At 40.8% G+C, this 20,372-nt stretch overlaps 1 protein-coding gene across 2 annotated transcripts in view; it reads right to left on the bottom strand.

The window, feature by feature from the left end:
- Positions 1-2,779: 2,779 nt before the first annotated feature.
- PYROXD2 (pyridine nucleotide-disulphide oxidoreductase domain 2) overlaps positions 2,780-20,372 on the bottom strand; it is a 78,460-nt gene continuing 60,867 nt past the window's right edge. For both annotated transcript variants that reach the window (XM_063434965.1, XM_063434966.1), the window contains 2 exons: positions 16,139-16,259; positions 2,780-2,902 (listed from right to left, as the gene is read on the bottom strand). In XM_063434965.1, the coding sequence (XP_063291035.1) occupies positions 2,826-2,902; positions 16,139-16,259 (198 nt within the window). In that variant the 3' untranslated portion in view covers positions 2,780-2,825. The remainder of the gene's footprint in view (positions 2,903-16,138; positions 16,260-20,372) is intronic.

Below are 20,372 nucleotides of genomic sequence, written 5' to 3'. Positions count from 1 at the left end.
AAGTATGTAGCATTCACATATAGAAACCGACAGTGTGTAAGCGCTATAGAGGTGATGAAGCACTCAGTTTAGGTGCACTGAACCACAGTGACAAAATGTATACAAAAAATGTATATAAAAAATGTTATTAAAATAAGCGCGCTAAAACTGATAACTAGTGATGTTGCGAACATAAAATTTTCCGTTCGCGAACGCAAACTTCTGCAAATGTTCGCGAACGGGCGAACCGCAATAGACTTCAATAGGCAGCTTGTGGCCCAAGTACTTAGAATTGTGGAAGTATTCATACATTTGTAACTATCCCCTGAGATGCAGCAATTCTATAATATTGCTGCAATTCTAAAACAGTTTTGGAGTTGAAAGTAAGTTCAGCTTCCACTAAGCATCATCAGTTTTCTAACAATGCAAAGGTGTGATTGTTTATTATGGTCTTGTTAAATCACCTTTGTATCACATATTACACATATTTATGCAAATCATAATAGATAACAGGAATAAAGAATGCTTTAATATGCAAGGGCTTGTTTATGTTATGTGAGATACTCCTTTATTTATCACATTATCTGCTTGGGTATAGAAAACTAGTTTTTGTAAGTGCATTAACGTTTTATTTAAAGTGTTTCATTAATTTTGGCATTTCTAGGGAATTTGATCTGCCTCTCTGATTACGGTTTGTTATTGATGTTTTGGGACTAATTATGTGTTATATCTTTTATTTTCTAAATAATAGTACATGATGTGTTATGCGGATCGGCCTCACCAGCTATCGGTGTGCATCTGTTTCTGCAATGTGTTACATTTTAGACTTTTCAGATATTTAAGAGATTTATTTTTATGTAAATTTACATTTAAACGCCACATAACCTTTTTCTTCCCAATAGCATGTGAATACGGCTAGATAAATAGAACAGATGTTTTCCATTACATTTGATGTAATAGAGTTTGGTGCAGTAAAATCAAATCAATAAATACAAAGATATACAAAATGTAATGGAAGCTTTGTCAAGTGTGACAATAGCATAGATAAGAATTATTACAAGGCAAGATTGTTTTTGTAAGTTGATAAAGTAAAAGGACACTTTATATTGTCAACTGTAAATTTGATAGAAGAAGGTTAATGGTCTGAGGCTAGTTTTTATAGTTAGTGCTAAGGACCGTAGTTCATGACAAGGGATGTCATATGTTACAGCATGTTTGACCTTAAAAGGTCTGGTTCCAATCTTGTGTCACTAAGTCTCACTGGCCAGTTGCTACTTGCTACACAGGGTGAAGTGTTCCTGCATAGGTTGTGTTTCTGTGTTTTACCAAAAATCTTTTATTGATAGTTTAGCTTGCGTATGTTTTTTTTTCCTTTTTTTTCTGAGTTACGGATATTACAAATAATATGAACATTCGTTGATTCCTTGATATTATGGCATTTGACATTAGATTGGTCCAGGATAAGGAGTTTGTGAGTGGTTTATTCTGTAAAGTGTTGGGAAAGGCAACACAATTATTTGAAATAGATAAAATTGGATCAGCATTTGTACACTAAGCCTTTCATTTACCTCTTAACTGACAGGCCTAACAACATAGTGATGGAGAAAGAGGACATAGTGTGATTAGGCAGGATGAGGGCATGCTTTTAAGAAAAAAGGGAGAATTCCGAGGACTACAGGGAGACTGAAGAGATTGAAGTAATGCTAGAACAACTGAGAAATTGTGAAAAATTGTGAGAACTAAGGGTCAAGTAGGAAAGACTAAGAAATACACAATTTCTTGTCATTCAAAGTGTCTTAAAATGTCACTCTGGGCACCTGAGCAACTTAAAGCAACTCTTTCTTGAAAGGAGCACACCAAGCACCATAACTACTACAGTGCACTGCTCATATTACCAGGTGTGTACTGGCACCACGCCATTGTAATTCATTAGACCATTTTAGAATGGTTTGACTTCATAACTGGAGTCTGCCAGGTGCCATTCCTCGCCTCCACTACTAATACCAGAGAGCCAAAAGCCTTGTCTGAGCCAAGCCCGGCATAGCTCATTGACAGAGAGATTAGCTGACCCTCTCAGCCAGTGAGCTAGCCTTGTATTAAAATGGTTTGGTTATCTATTCATTTTAAAGTTACTTTCCCCTTTTCAGTAAACGGACACCCCTCTTTTAAATAAAAAATGTAAATGAAACCTTTAAACTCCCCTTTAACCTATTGCCAGAACAATCTCGTCACTGCAGCCTATTCACCTCTTAATAGATCATCAGTTCTGACGATTGTCACCTACATGATTTCAGTCAAGACCAGAACACTGAGGACCTACGGGTCATACACAGCAATTGCTGCACTCCACCACTTGATTGCTCCTATTCATGCTGTGCTGGGCTTCGGACAGATGTAAACATTGCCATTTCTCAAAAACTCCACTTGTTTTACAACGTCGGATAACACGGACAGGAATTTCAGACTGTGCCCAAGAAAAATGTAGGAGCATGGGGAGAAAAAGCTTTAGTTTAATTTGTGGGCCTTCGTTCAGTCTATGTAGCCATATGAGGAGCTGAAAAGATATACTGCTGAATTGTGACGGGTCTATTGTATCAACTGCTTTGATATTTGTAGGCACTACGTGAATCATAAAACCATATCAGTGTTGAACACAATGCATTATATTAGAATAAAGCTTATGCAAATAAGTGAGATTCCTCTTTTTTTTTTTATTTGAAGCCGTTTGTTGTTATGAAAAATGTACATGAATTAAGTAAGTCAAAAAGTTCTAATTCCTGTTTATATTGACCTTTAAAGCACAACATCAATTATCAGATCCTGCTGGCTGAAACACTAATCCAGGCTTAGCAAACAGAACGCTTAAGGTTTTGCACTGCAACCAAAGCAGCGTTGCGCCCCGCTGCTCCCATCACACCGCCTCCTGAAAGCAAGAGAAAAACAATCCTGTTTACTTATGAGTCACAAAGTCCGTTTATTTACTGTAACTTCAAAATAATAATTGAAGGCTGAGTCATCGGTGGATTTACCTGTCACACATAGAAGAAAATGCACAGAGTACACTGCAAATTCTTCTAACACGACTGAAATGGCTAAATGATCTACAGTGCGCACGTGCATGCGACATCATAAGTGTGATGTCATTCACGAATATATACAATGCTTCTCCTATTAATTTTGTACTTAGATGAGCTGCAACAAGGGAAAGAATGTGTACAGAGCAAACATCCATGGTACATGTTTATTTTGTGTGTGTATTTATTTTTAATTTTTACATTCATAATATAGCACTATTGAACAAGAGAGAGCCCGCATAATAGATGCCCATAATTAAAAGCAGTTGTATCTGACATGAATAAGGCAAAATCGTTTTTTTATTTTCACCCTATCTTCTGGTGTGTTTATATATATATTGTATGTATTTGTTATTACAGGACTGCGCTGTATAATTACATAGTTACATAGTTACATAGCTGAAAAGAGACTTGTGGGACGCACGTGCGCCCGATCCTAATAAGTCCCGGAAGTTATTTTTTACAATGGTTGGAACGCACGATGCGTTCCAAGATAACCTACAGGAAGAAAACGTCTGATTGGCGGAGAAGGTCCGGCGGGAACCCCATAAAAAGAGAAGCATTTGAAGTGAACTTTATCCAACTGAGGAAGCCTGATTGAGAGGCGAAACGCGTTTTGGACACTTGGACACCTTATTGAAGGACACTTTTTAAAGACTCTTACCTTGGATTAGTCTTAGACACTTTTGCACTTTAACCAGTTGTTTCTGGTAAAGTATATTTGTTTTAAACATTTTTTTAAGAATAAACCTACCTTTGAGAATATATCTGGGTTTCCTGCTACTTCATTTCGAGACACCAGGCACAGGTGCAGAAGGACAACCAGGATTCTGGCAGCATAAGGTTTGGACAACCTTTGAATGGTCCAAAGGAGCATACAAAGAGAGTCATATGAGGGTATGACTCCAACCTTGTGAGTGCAACTACTATTTACTTCTCCCATTCTATTTTATTGTATAGACATACTACGCTATTTTGCATATATCCTTGTTTTACAGATTACCAAAGACTCAAGCGGTTCCACCTATTGTTTTGTATGTATGAAAAGAGACTTGCGTCCATCACGTTCAGCCTTCCTCACATATGTTTTTGCTGTTGATCCAAAAAAAGGCAAAAAACCCAGTCTGAAGTGCTTCCAATTTTTCAACTTTAATGTTTAGAGGTGGAGGAATAAAGACCTGAGACTATTTTTCATAGTTAGTGTCAAGACCTTTAGTTCCAGTGAATGGAAACTCTACATTATACAATAAAATGTTAGATGATTATATGCTTCCAGATTCGGGTTTTATTCTTTAGAAATTAAAGGAATGTCCAATGCGTGCCCGCCTTGCTCCCATCATCTAGAAACTGTTAGCAAACAATAAAGTACAAACCTTCAAAAAACCTCTTTTTGACATTAAGCAATATAACATTAAACAGTAAGCAATATTACAGCCATGTATAGCACACAGCTAATTATTTGTCACTTTGCAAAACCAGCCAAAGAATATGTTGTTTAAAGGCCATTCAGGTTTATAAGCCAAATATACGTGAGGCTGACAAACCGTAGTAACCACAACAAAGTTAAACCATAGGAATGCATAGTGTAAGAGAGGATATGACTAATTAATGTGTAATGTCCTAAAGTGCCTCTTGCTACACTCAATGGCATTAAAAGGTTGTATGATGAATTTATTAGATCGCTTGGAAACCCTAAAGCACGGCTCCCTACTTATGATAACAAGTGAATTAGAACAGCAGAACTTAAACAGGGCCTAAAATAAGGCAGTTTTAGGATTAAGATAATTAGCTGAGTATAATTGAGTTAATCTAAGAATTAGCAATGGAAGCCGAAAGATTAAAAAAAAAAACTGAAATGTTGATCCGCCTGTTTACACCCCCACCATTCGCACACACTGAACAAAATAAAATAAAAATACATTGATTATATAGAAATTGCATTCAGAATATTGACAGCTAAAGAGCTGGTTTTTCACTAAGCACGAAATTTGTAGACACATTCAGATTCAACAAATGTTAATTCTAGGAGATTTCTGCTTTGCTGCTATTACACAACAAAACAAAAATCAGCCCAAAATAGGTTGGAATGACAAATTAGTCAATGAGCAGACCCACAAACCCTGTATTCTAGTGGCCTGTGGAAATTGCCCCCGTTACCAGCTCTCCCATTGTCCATAGGACCTCCATTACCTCTCGTGTGGATAACAAAAGTCAAACATGGGTCCTCTTTATCTATTTCTCTGCGCTATCGTATTGTGGTATAAAGGTACACATCCCATGGACTTCATGCATCTAGGGAGAACTTTCACAATATGCCGCCCAGCAGTGGGCTCCATTTCCACTATTGCATAGTGAATGATTTTGACTGTATTAATGACTGTAAATATACAAAATTTCTATCAAATATTTTTTTGAATATTTTAATATTTTGAACTTTTTTTTATAAAAAGGTAAATTTTGTATATTTTGCCCTTTTTTTTCTGTGCTGGGAGAACATAGATACCCATAATGCCAGAACAGCAGAAGTAGTAATAACAGTTAGTAACATATTTATGGCATAGGAAGTAAAAGCACATTTTTGAAAAAGAAATAATGAAATTGTCTGAGTACAAGTGTTTTAACAGTATCCTTGCATTTCTTAAGTTGGTTGGTCACAACTATTTTGTCCTATTCTTATTTTTAACAGTAAGTATTAGACACCAAGGAGTTAAATGACTTGTGACTTAGTATGTTGATACAATTCCAGGAATGCTACGCACACACGTCTTACGTGTTTGAAAATGTTTCAAGTCTAAAAAAGTGTTTTTAAAAAAAGTGATAAAAATGCTCAGAAAAATTAAAAAAATATACTGGAAGAATGTTTCTGTAAATCGCTAATTATAATTAATATAAACTAAAGCCATTAAGTCATTTTGGAAGAGGTCCAGTTCAGAGCTCATTTGTAACAATTTGTAGGTGGATTTTCATATTTCAGAGAATGGAACAATATAGAATGGTGCTCTTAAATATTGTCTGTGTACACCCGTGAACTGCTTTATTTTCTAAATGTGAAACAAAAATGGAATTATTTCTCAGTAAACAACCCCAATAATGCATGATTTACATGGCTTCAGATGTGGTTCTAAATATTTATATATAGTTACTTGGGTGATTGTTTAAACAGATCCATTGTATCCACCTTTAGAAACAATTACTGTGTTTACAGAATCACTGCCAGGTTGTTGGGTCCTCTCAGGGCCGGACTGGCCCACCGGGATACCGGGAAATTTCCCGGTGGGCAGTGGCACCTGGGGGCTGCGCTGGTTATGTATGTGCCACGGGGTGGCCGGTCCGGTGGCACACACTCTGAAGGGGCCCGCTGGCGGCCGCATTCCGTGCTGGAGCCGCCGGACCGGGTGGCAGCCTCACCAGTCCGGCGGCACTCCTGTCACTAATGCTGGGGGCTGAAGGAGGAGGAGGGAGCATGTCTCTCTACCATGCTCCCTCGCGGTTCCAACAATTCCCAGCACAGGAACCGGAACCGCGAGGGAGCATTGGTAGAGAGACATGCTCCCTCCTCCTTCAGCCCCAGCATTAGAAGTGCCGCTGGAACACGGCTGGCCCCCCTGACTCCTCTCAGGTGGGTGGGGGGATGGAGGGGAGAAAGACAGTGGGAGAATAGAGAGACAGAGGGGGAGGGAGAGTGCCACAGGGAAAGGGTGGAGAAAGAGACAGAGGGGGGGAATAGAGAGACAGAGGGGGAGGGAGAGTGCCACAGGGAAAGGGTGGAGAAAGAGACAGAGGGGGGAGAATAGAGAGACAGAGGGGGAGGGAGAGTGCCACAGGGAAAGGGGAGAGAAAGAGACAGAGGGGGAGAATAGAGAGACAGAGGGGGGAGAATAGAGAGACAGAGGGGGAGGGAGAGTGCCACAGGGAAAGGAAGGAGAAAGAGACAGAGGGGGAGGGAGAGTGCCACAGGGAAAGGAGGGAGAAAGAAACAGATGGGGGAGAATAGAGAGACAGAGGGGAAGGGAGAGTGCCACAGGGAAAGGGGAGAGAAAGAGACAGAGGGGGAGAATAGAGAGACAGAGGGGGGAGGAGAATAGAGACAGAGGGGGAGGGAGAGTGCCACAGGGAAAGGAGGGAGAAAGAGACAGAGGGGAGAGAATAGAGAGACAGAGGGGGGGAGAGAGAGTGCCACAGGGAAATGGGGGAGAATAGAGAGACAGAGGGGGGGAGAGAGTGCCACAGGGAAAGGAGGGAGAAAGAGACAGAGGGGGGAGAATAGAGAGACAGAGGGGAGGGAGAGTGCCACATGGAAAGGGGGGAGAAAGAGACAGAGGGGAAGAGAGAGACAGAGGGAGAAAGGAGAGAGACACACAATGGGAGGGGGAGAAAGGCAGAGGGGGAAGAGAGAGACTGGGAAGGAGAGGGGAGACCCCCCCACACACACACGAGGCTCTCCCCTGCCAGCCAATCTCCCTCCCCGTTCCACAGGCACCATGCGGGCAGCCGGCTCCTCTGCGTCCTTCTCGCACGAGCACAGAGCGTTGCCGCGGTTACCACGGCAATGCTCCGGCTCTCACGAGAGTGAACGACACACTGCCCCCACACACACACCATACACATTCACACACTGCCCCCAGGCACACATTGCCCCCCACAGACATACACAGCCCCCCACCCACACATTCACAGCCCCCCCATACACACATTTCCCCACACACCCTACGCATCCACACACTACACCCCTCCACCCCCACAAATACACTGAACCTTTCACACACACACTGCACCCCTCACACATTGCACCACTGCTCCTATACCCTACTACAGCCCCATATCCCAGCAGACCCCAGGTAAGTTGTCAAACTGTTCTTAAACGGTTTGACTACTTACTCTGTGAGGGGGTCCCGGCACTCCTTGCACCATAACCACTACACAGAGCAGTAGTGGTTATTGTGCATGGATTTTTTCTTTAAATTATCTACAAGGGCCCCACCCGGGATCAGGCTCTGGATCCTCCACTGGTATATGACATGTATATTAATGTGTGTATTAGATATATATATATATATATATATAATTATGTCTATTATATTTACACATATATTAATGTACATTTATATATGCATAATACACAGAGAAATGTCATTAATATGTACCATATGTAATAAGCAGATAGTGGCCCAGTCTTGTTGCTAGGTGCATACTCCAGCACGATAACATATTTAACCCCTTAAGGACACATGACATGTGTGACATGTCATGATTCCATTGTAATCCAGAAGTTTGGTCCTTAAGGGGTTAAAGTGAAGAGCGCACCCACAGGACTTAAATAAACAAGATACCGTCATTTTTTACAGTTGTGCACTACATACATTTACCATTTCAGTCCCATTACCAAGCTTTCCTTAATATGTCAAGGTAGTTGGACTGAAAAAATTGATTACATGCACGTCTGCTTAAAATAAATCAGCACTTTTGTTTATTTTGAAGTCTATGAGTGTTTTTTTTTTTTACGTTGTAGTAATAATTTTTAATTTTAAGTTCTCTATTCTAACTCTGTATCTGCACACTATGCTGGCGCGACGCATTATGGGGCTGGTAAATATTTTTTCCAGGGCTGCTTTTAATTCCCAGTCCGGCCCTGGGTCCTCTGTCCACCAGGTGATCACCAAGGATACCAGGCAGGGCCGAAGGTGTGTTACTAAATGACAATCTGCAATTAATACGAAACACAGTGCTAGCAGCCACCATTATCTAACCTGAACCTGAACTCCTAAATGATGAAAAACAAAAGTGCAGCATCCCATTAACAAGAGGCCGAAACAAGGAAATTGAATAAAATATAGCGCTTCCATGACAGAGATAGACAGTCATTTGTTATGCACAGTGCTCCATAATACGGAGTTACCATACACGGTCAATAAGGCCAGAAAGTCACATGTGGGTCACAGTGAGTCCACGTGGGGATTACAAGTGGTTCATAGTACATCTACGATGCAGGCAGTGCATGTGGTTCATAATACATCCATGTATTGTAAGCTTGTTTGAGCCGGTCTTCATCAACCCATTGTTCCTGTAACATTTTGTAAATGTTTAATTTATTGTTAAATTTCCCCTTTAATAATATTGTAAAGCACTGTGGAATAAGTTGGCGCTATATAAATACCAATAATAATAATGATGATGATGGGGGGCAGTACATGTGGGTCATAGTGTGTCCATGATGGGGGGCAGTACATGTGGGTTATAGTGTGTCCATGATGGGCGGGAGGCAGTAAACGTAGGTCATAGTGTGTCCATGATGGGGGCAGTACATGTGGGTTAAAGTGTGTCCATGATGGGGGGAGGGGGGCAGAACATGTGGGTCATAGTGTGTCCATGATGGGGGGGGCAGTACATGTGGGTCATAGTGTGTCCATGATGGGGGGGCAGTACATGTGGGTCATAGTGTATCCATGATGGAGGGAGGGGGCAGTTCATGTGGGTCATAGTGTGTCCATGATGGGGAGGCAGTACATGTGGGTCATAGTGTGTCCGTGATGGGGGGGGGGCAGTACATGTGGGTCATAGTGTGTCCGTGATGGGGGGACAGTACATGTGGGTCATAGTGTGTCCATGATGGGGGGGCAGTGCATGTGGGTCATAGTGTGTCCATGATGGGGGGGCAGTACATGTGGGTCATAGTGTGTCCATGATGGGGGGGCAGTACATGTGGGTCATAGTGTGTCCATGATGGGGGGGGGGGGGGCAGTACATGTGGGTCATAGTGTGTCCATGATGTTGTTCATACTACATCCTTGATGGGGTTCAGTCTCGAAGGTTTCACAGTGCCTCCATGATTAGGGGCAGCCATGATTGGTTCATTGTGCATCCAATATGGGTTCTAGTGTGATAAGGGGGCAGTGATATGCAGGCCACAGTGCTTATGTTGTAAATTTCTGTCCTAATGTGTTTTACACCCCACCTCCTATAGAATGTAAGCTCTATTGAGCAGGGTCCTCTTCAACCTATTGTTCCTGTAAGTTTATTTGTAATTGTCCTATTTATAGTTAAATCCCCCTCTCATAATATTGTAAAGCGCTACGGAATCTGTTGGCGCTATATAAATGGCAATAATAATTTTGTGATGGTGGGAAATCAGATGCAGGTTAATAGTGGCCAACACACAAGTCATAGCGCGTTAATGATACAGGGGCTTTATGGCATTACTTAAAGTTCATTGTTCACCAAACTGACAAGACCCTCCTTAGTCAGGAGTCAGGACGGTTTATTGATAGAAATAACTTCGATCAATTTACTGCTCCCAAGGAGAACGGATGTCCTTTTGCATTGCTGTATCTGTAAATTACCTTTATTCTTTCATTCGGTTAGTTTACCAGCAGTTCCACATCTGGTCATAGTGGGTGTCTGACATATACCACACTCACTGTAATTGCATTTATTATTTATATATAGAGCTGAGATACTTGGATGGGACAACAAATTGATCATTAAAACGTTAAGGAAAACTCTGCTCAGAGAAGATTACAATAGAAAGGCTAATTTGTTTTGTGTGTAGTGAGGCAGTTGTGCTCTGTTGGTAGCAGTCTGTGAGCAGGGGTGGGCTGGGACGGGGGGCACAGAGGCAATTGCCCCCCCGCCCACCCTAAGGCATGTTAAAAATGGCTGCTGGGCCGTCTTTAACGCAGGACAAACGGGACAGCTGCCCCGGGCCCTGTTCTTCCTGGGGGGCCCAAGGCAGCTGCCTCTTGGGCCCCGCTGGCCGTGCCTGCAGACTGTGTGTCACATGTATGACACACTTTGTACACAGCACTGAACTTTCCCTGTAGATCAAAATCTTCTAGTCTTCCATGCTCACCCTCTGTATCAACCAACGTTTAAAAAGAACATACAGCATATCTTTTAATAAAAGAAAATGAGCAACGATAAAAATAGAAGCAGCAGTGGCCTAATTTAATTCCAGATGGATTTGGAAGGTTAAGTCAATTACAATAACCTCCTTGTCACATTTTGTTTCTTGTCTCCAAATATAACCTACATGATGTATAAAGAGTTTACCATACATAAGCTGCCAATGTGTCCTAAGAATTTCTTACTAAGAAATCCTTTCTACACACAGGGAATGATTTGTTGGAGTTAAAGAGGAACAGGTGATTCCAGAGAAGTTACATTTTCTTGTTCTTTCCACCTGGTATCACTGGGATTAATAGGCAGCAGAGGTAAGTAAAAAAATAAAATAAAAAAAATACTTATCTCAATGGCAGTTCTGCTTTCTCAATGACTCCCAGGAATATAGTTACCCTAACACGCAAATCTACAGGAAACAGTAAAGGTACATGTACCAGTCCTTAGAGTGGCTGGTTTGTGCCTGAGACAGAGATCAAATGAGAGACAGGCCAAGGTTAGGGTAACAGAAACACACGGAATCGATAGCCAGGCCAAGATCAGGATAACAGAAACACACGGAATCGATAGTCAGGCCAAGATCAGGATAACAGAAACACACGGAATCGATAGCCAGGCCAAGATCAGGATAACAGAAACACACGGAATCGATAGCCAGGCCAAGATCAGGATAACAGAAACACACGGAATCGATAGCCAGGCCAAGATCAGGATAACAGAAACACACGGAATCGATAGCCAGGCCAAGATCAGGATAACAGAAATACACGGAATCGATAGCCAGGCCAAGATCAGGATAACAGAAACACACGGAATCGATAGCCAGGCCAAGATCAGGATAACAGAAACACACGGAATCGATAGCCAGGCCAAGATCAGGATAACAGAAACACACGGAATCGATAGCCAGGCCAAGATCAGGATAACAGAAACACACGGAATCGATAGCCAGGCCAAGATCAGGATAACAGAAACACACGGAATCGATAGCCAGGCCAAGATCAGGATAACAGAAACACACGGAATCGATAGCCAGGCCAAGATCAGGATAACAGAAACACACGGAATCGATAGCCAGGCCAAGATCAGGATAACAGAAACACACGGAATCGATAGCCAGGCCAAGATCAGGATAACAGAAACACACGGAATCGATAGCCAGGCCAAGATCAGGATAACAGAAACACACGGAATCGATAGCCAGGCCAAGATCAGGATAACAGAAATACACGGAATCGATAGCCAGGCCAAGATCAGGATAACAGAAACACACGGAATCGATAGCCAGGCCAAGATCAGGATAACAGAAACACACGGAATCGATAGCCAGGCCAAGATCAGGATAACAGAAACACACGGAATCGATAGCCAGGCCAAGATCAGGATAACAGAAACACACGGAATCGATAGCCAGGCCAAGATCAGGATAACAGAAACACACGGAATCGATAGCCAGGCCAAGATCAGGATAACAGAAATACACGGAATCGATAGCCAGGCCAAGATCAGGATAACAGAAACACACGGAATCGATAGCCAGGCCAAGATCAGGATAACAGAAACACACGGAATCGATAGCCAGGCCAAGATCAGGATAACAGAAACACACGGAATCGATAGCCAGGCCAAGATCAGGATAACAGAGAACAAGAATAGTCAAACACGCGAAGGTCAGAAAATAGTAACTCCATTACACTGTATAAACACACTCTCAGGTAACAAAAACCACGACAGGGCAAAGGAACAAGGACAACCAGGAAGTATATATACCCTATACTGGGTTTTGATTGGTCACAGAGGACTATGATGTTACAAGTGTGTACACATCATCAATAAGCCGCACATGGACTGACACTATAAAAGAAAACTAATGGTAGGGGTCCAAAGTGTGTGTGCACATCAGAACTCAGAGAATACATAATTTCTGTAATTGCATGGCCCCATGAGGGACAGGTATCATGACAGTTACAAAATTGTCCCACGATGCCTCGCTTTTAGCAAGCTGTGCCTGGTGTGCCCGGTACATCAACAAATTAATCTAAAAATAAATGTACAAAAATAGCACTACCAATAGCTAACTTTTAGTTCACTATTTGATTGTGATACAATTTCTGAAGTGGCCGTGTCTCTTTAATTGAGGATTACGTAAGCTTTGCATGGAATGCGAGGGGGCTCAATCACTAAAGATAATTTTAGTTGGGAACAAAATAGGGGACAAAACAACAAAGGATCAGATAGGGCTGTCCACTGGGAAATACCAACAACAGGAGAACGTTGAGATTGCAAAACACTCTACCAAGCCCAAAACTGTAGAGTGCTTGGCTAGCAACGGTCCATCACAATTCCTCATGTCTGCAGTGCTGTGACAACAGACATCCAACATACCTGCCCGAAGTGTATATAGGAAAATAGTGGTACTGTCAGTCTATATTACACATAGACAAGATAAGAATTTATAACATTCTAGTCCTTATTGGACTTAAAAAAAAAAAAAAAAAGATAAATATGTAGAAATACGTTTGATTCATTTAACATACAGGATATTCCCAAATGTGGATGTAATGTTTGGACTAATAAGATTGCTCTGGTTTCCCCAAACAATTTTATTATAACCTTTCAGCGTGTAATTTTTTATTGGAGTTATAATATAAACAAATGATAGAAAAATATAGACTTTATTTATAAAACCACAATTCATAAGAGTTAAATATGTAAAAAGCTTTTTATGCCCAAAGAATAACGAAAAAAAACCATTACACATAAAATACAATTATGGACCACAAAATACAAATAAATGTATCGTATTTTCCACAACTCCGTACTGAAAATATTCATTTATCCTTGATATATACAAATGTATAATTTTAACTCGGAGGAATAAATATTTAGCACTTAGCTCCTGCAATTGTTTTCAACAGAAACAAGAAATGGGAATAAATGGTTGTATCTAGGCGATCATTCTCAAAAGAAAAAAATATATATTACAGACTAATGTACAACAAAAGAAATATGACATTATGAAGAACAAATGAATGCCACACTGAGCAAATAATGGTTACACGGCATCCAGCCATCAGTAGAGTCCTGTCCTAGGGGAACCACAAATCCCCTCTCCACAGCTTCCCAAATCTATCATTTTTTGATAGAAATTGTCAGTCCAGCACAGATAAAGGAATGCTATATTCCAGCCACCTGACCCTTAATAATGCATCACATGATCATCACGTGATTAAAATGGAAAGTGCGGAATTGTCGTATTGATGTGCACTAGGCCGCTCTTGTCCTGAATAACGATTCTGTATAGTACAACACTAATGGGAATACCGGTTTCTACTTTCGAATGTTGTGAGACATCAATGGTAATTCTTAGTTTACCGTCGGATTTAAATTTGAAAAAAAATCTCAAATTGAATTAGAGACAATTTGTTGATACCTATTAGTAACATAACTGTTTGTAGGTACCTCCGCCACCTTTAATGTAGAAAGAGGAATACCTGTTTTGAGATACTACTCAAGAATCAAAAGTAGATATCAGGGTAATAGCAACGTTAATCAAAGGCCATAAAAAGGCCACTGGGGTAAACGCAATATACTCAAAGACAGTAAGAAGGAACCTGGAATAAATGCAAAAGACCTTAAAGACCATACATTGATATGTTGAGAAGAAGAAGCAGACACCCCGGATAAAGGTTATATAGCTCAGTAAGCAGGTACCTGGAATAAAATGTATTCAACTCATTAAGCAGTTACCCAGGGTAAATGTTATGTAACTCAATAAGCAGATACGGGGGGGAAAAGCATCTATAACTCAATAAGCAGATTCGGGGGGGGGGGGGGGCAGCATCTATAACTCAATAAGCAGATATAGGGGGGGGAAGGTTCTATAATTCAATGACTATAAGCAGGTAATTGGGGTAAAGGTTCTAGTACTTAATAACTATAATCAGACAATTAGGGAAAAGGTTCTATAACCCCATGACTATAAGCAGGTAATTGGTGTAAAGATTCTATAACTCAACGACTATAGGTAGATATTTGGAGGGTAAAGGTTCAATAACTCAATGACTATAAGTAGGTAATTAGGGTAAAGGTTCTGTAACTCAATGACTCAAATCAGATAATTGGGGAAGGGTTCTATAACCCAAAGACTATAGGCAGATAATTGGGGTAATGGTTCTATAACTCAATAACTATAAGTAGGTAATTGGGGTAAAGGTTCTATAATTCAATGACTATAAGCAGGTAATTGGGGTAAAGGTTCTATTACTTAATAACTATAATCAGACAATTAGGGAAAAGGTTCTATAACCCCATGACTATAAGCAGGTAATTGATGTAAAGATTCATAACTCAACGACTATAGGTAGATATTTGGAGGGTAAAGGTTCAATAACTCAATGACTATAAGTAGGTAATTAGGGTAAAGGTTCTGCAACTCAATGACTCAAATCAGATACTTGGGGAAGGGTTCTATAACTCAAAGACTAAAGGCAGATAATTGGGGTAATGGTTCTATAACTCAATAACTATAAGTAGGTAATTGGGGTAAAGGTTCTATAATTCAATGACTATACATAGATAATTGGGGTAAATGTTCTTTAACTCAATGACTATAGTCAGATAATTGGGGCAAAGGTTCTTTAACTCAATGATGATGATAAGGAGATACCTTTGAGTTATGTTCTATAACTCAAAGACTATAATCAGATAAATGGGGTGAAGGTTCTATAACTCAATTGCTATTGGCAGGTAATTGGGGTAAAGGTTCTATAGCTCGATAATGATGATGATGATGATGATGATGATAAGCAGATACCTGTGGTAAAGGTAACTCATTAAAAATATATTATCTTGTTTTTCCATTTTCCAAAATGCTTGCTCCGTTGCTGTACTGCCCCATGTGGTTTTAAAGGGGGGTAATGATGTAGTTGTTTTTTGCTCCGTGGGCATAATGCAGTTTATTTAACCATATGCATGACCCTCCCATACATAGTGTATGACAACAATAATAAGGCAATGCATGACAATATAAAGGATATGATTTTCCCTTCTCACTTTCATGACATTCGGTTTGAGCTGAATCAGTATATCAATAATAGGTTTATTTATGCATAAACAATGTATTCAATTCCCTTTAGAATGTGTAGAAACTGCAAAAAATCTATAACTGTAACATTGCATTGTGGACATACCTGGATGTGCTCCACTGCCGCACAAATAAAGGCCTCTGATTGGTGAACTATAATTAGAAAAGTGTGGTATGGGTCTTCCAAAGTACAACTGATCCAATGACATACTTCCATGAAAAATATTCTGTAAAGAATATAATAAGTATAAATTAGTATATAGACAAGAAGAAGGTATACTGAATCTGATACTTAAAGAACAATCCAGGCACCAAGACCACTTCTGCCCATTGGAGTTGCCTGGGTGCCAACCCCCATCACCCTTTACCTTGTAAGTTTTTGAAAAAGGGTTCGAAACAACACTGGACGTCCTCACGCTACGCATGAGGACCTCAAGCGTCGCCGGAATCCCCATAGGAAAGCATTGGGGAAGTTTAATGCGGGTGGCCATTGCATTGCATTAGCGCTGAGGGACATCGGCGCTGGATTCAGGTAAGTCACTGAAGGGGTTTTAACCCCTTCAGCAATGTGGGATGGGGTTTGGAGGGAGGTGGGCATGCAGGATTCTGCAGTGCCAGGAAAACGGACTTGTTTTCCTGGCACTGTAGAGTCCCTTTAAACAGCAGATGACAGTAATGGCGTCTAAACTACTGCAGCAACTTAATCTTGCAATTATTATGTAGAAAAAAGTATCCATTAAATAAATATATAAAGGTCACATAACCTACACTCCTGGTACTGCCTATGGCTGGTTGACACAAAATACACAGTAATCGAAAAAAGACCGCTCACCAAGGACTAAGTATGAGTTAAAAATAAAACGTAACTTTTATTCCATAGTATCCATTTTAAGAGTCAACGCTTCACTTTCTCTCCAAAATCTGATGAAAGTTTTGGAGAGAAACTGAAATGCCGACTTTTTAAATGTATACTATGGAATAAAAGTTATGTTTTATTTTTAACTGATACTTAGTCCTTGGTGAGCGGTCTTTTTTTGATTACTGTGTATTTTGTGTCAACCATCAATAGGCATTTTCCTCATATAAGGAGACCACGTACAAATATGATAGTATTTAGCACAAGGATGCAGCCAGTAGTATAATCAGGCTATCAGTATGAGTAAGAGATGTAGTATGAGCTTCTATAATATAAAATAAGAAAGAAATCCAGAAAATAAAGACTAGCTAGTAATTCCCTTAGGGCATGTGAGTATTAAAGTAGGTGTTGATGGGCAACTAGGCATAGTATACCCCTGTAGGGATTTACCTCCCTCCCAGAATATCAAATATTATCTATGGATTCATTGTCAGGTTGCTGTAGGAGGCTTTGACAGTCGAAAAAAGCGGTCTAGCTTCACTGCTTTGCTTTGGCCTGTTTTGGTGGCAGCAGCGTATTGAGCAGGCATCGGACATAGTGAGGTAAGTCAGAAAGGCCTACTGAGTCCGGGAAATCTTGAATCTTCAGATTATAACACCTCCTCTGGTCCTCTATAGCATATACCCTGTCGTTGGTGGCTAGTTGTTGTTTTTGAATGTCGGCAATTTTATGCTCCATGGAGGGCATCCTGAAGTCTTGGGTACTTGATGTAGCCTCCAAAAGGGTGATCTGAGACGTGGCACCTTCGATGGTGTCCTTGGAGAGGGCCATGCCACTATCTGCTCTGAGTTCTGCTAGCATGCTTTCAACTGAACTGCGTGACTGGTTCACCGGTGTTGGGTTGCTTGTTAGTTGAACCCATCGGCAGGCCATGTGATGCCCTTTCTCCTGGGTTGAAAGGGATATCCTCAGAGGAATAGGAAAATTCTTCATGGCCCAGCACCATCTTGTCCCATGCTGACCTTTGGAAACCTCAAAGGAGTTCACCGATACTTCTACTTGTTGGGTCCTTGTCAGCCTGTATTTTTCATATTTTTTCCGCCCCAAGTCGCCTTCCCACAGCAAGTGAGGGGTTGTTTGCTTGAGTAAGTGTCCATTTTCACCACCAAAATTGCAGTTTTTAACATCTAGCCTCAGAGCCCAAGATGATGAGTCTGCTCCACATATAGTTCCGCCCCCCCACCCGCCATAGAAACATAGAATGTGAGGGCAGATAAGAACCATTCGGCCCATCTAGTCTGCCCAGTTTTCTAAATACTTTCATTAGTCCCTGGTCTTATCTTATAGTTAGGATAGCCTTATGCCTTTTCCACGCATGCTTAAACTCCTTTACTGTGTACAAATACACACACACACTCTGCAGGCTCCCCACATGTTTTGATAGATTAGACAGACATTCTGTAGGGTAATTAAGCAATATAATCATGTCATTTTTTTTACAAGTTTTATGGGTGGCCCATACAAATAGTGATGACCTTGAGGTGTCTACTATTTGCCCCTGCCTATGGCAGTGGGATAATATAAGACAGCTTAAATTAGCTTATTCTTTCAAATCTGACTAGGTAGGACAACCTCTTAAATGGGGTATATTGGCCCAAGGTTACCTAACTAAGGGGAATTGTGTGCAGTGCTGTGTTCTACAACAGAGCATTCTGGGAACTTGTGGGAATGGAATCTTTCAAAGCTCTTGTTTCTGAGACTTTATTTTTTTTTATTATTATCTTTTACACAAGTGAATGTGTTACAGTTAGGGGGAAGTTGTTTCACATGTTGGTCACAACACACGTTTGATACTGAAATGGTGAAACAGAATTTGTAAAAGTGAAAGCTTCCTGTGAAATGTATATGAAACACACATGTATGTGAGATTTTCAGATGCAAAATAATGAAAGAGTGCACATATCTAAAAGGGACACTATAGTATCAGGAACACGAACATGTATTCCTGAACTATAGTATTACAATAGCTATCCCCCTGCTACCTCTTGTCTCAAATCCCCCTGGTATCCTTTAGATTGTAAGCTCACGGGCTATCTAGCCAAGCACTTTGTATAAAAGAGCTCCAATGGCTAGATATCAGCTTACGGGCAGGGCTCTCTCTACCTCTTGTATTTGTCTGTGTATTTTGTATGTTTCTCCACTAATTGTACAGCGCTGCGGAATCTGTTGGCACTTTATAAATAGCAGTAATAAATAAATAAATACATTTATGTGTCTTGCCTTTCAATGCAGCACCAATGTCCCCGTGGCTGGCCCTGCCTCGCTCCACCTCCATGGCTGAGATCATCAAACATTATGATCTCAGCCAATCCAATGCTTTTCCATAGGAAAATATTGGGAAGCTATTGCACATTGACGTCACAACTCCACGATGCACCAATCAGAATCTCCTCATAGAGATGCATTGAATCACCGCATCTCTTTGGGGAACAGTCAGCGCCTCCATGGAGAGGGTGGAAATGCTGGACTCCAGTGCTGCACACTGCACAGCACTGGACTAGGAAGTACCTATAGTGAACGTCTGAGTGACTGCCACTAGAGGTGTTACAAGGCAGCAATGTAAACGCTGCCTTTGCTCTGATCCTGCTGCCAGGTAAACAATGCACAACCTGATTTAAAATAAAATGTAATTCTTAAGACTAGGCAACCTTCTTCCGTTGCTCCATGGTCCAGTTCTGACACTCATGTACCAATTGAAGATGCGTTTGGCCATGGACAGGGGTCATAATAGACACACTGACTGGTCATAATGCTGCAATCTGCGATGCACTGTGTGTTCTGACACCTTTCTATCATGGCCAGCATTAAGTTTTTCAGCAATTTGAGCTACAGAAGCTCTTCTGTGTGATCAGACCAGACAAGCTAGCCTTTGCTTCCCACTTGCATCAATGAGTCTTCCTATGACCCTGACGCCGGTTCACCGGTTGTCCTTCCTTGCACCACTTTTGGTAGGTACTAACCACTGCATGCCAGCAACACCCAGAAGACTTGTCGTTTTGGAGATGCTCTGACACAGTCGACTAGCCATCACCATCTGGCCCTCATCAAAGTCACACAGATCTTTTCTCTTGCCCATTTTTCCTACTTTCAACACATGAAATTCAAAAACTGACTAATATATTCCACCCCTTGACAGGTGCCATTGTAATGATCAGTTAACAGTATTTATAGATAGATACATCTCAAAGTTTTTGCTGAGGACATGTGATGCACTAAAATGTAAAAAGCTGTATAGAATTCCTTTTAATATTAGAGTCTCCATTAGAATATAGAATAGAAATCCCTCTAGATCAGATTATAATTATTAAGTAATATTACTGTTACTGTTTTTTTTTTTTTTTTTACATGCAAGTATATTTAACTTGTGGTCCAGATGGGTACGTGTAAAACTTTTTTGAGTTAGGGCCCCTAACAGCCTGGAAAT

This window comes from Pelobates fuscus, chromosome 10, assembly GCF_036172605.1.
Source record: "Pelobates fuscus isolate aPelFus1 chromosome 10, aPelFus1.pri, whole genome shotgun sequence".
Taxonomy (NCBI): Eukaryota; Metazoa; Chordata; class Amphibia; order Anura; family Pelobatidae; genus Pelobates; species Pelobates fuscus.
Note: the sequence above shows the minus strand (reverse complement) of the source record. Positions and strands in the feature narration are given on the sequence as shown.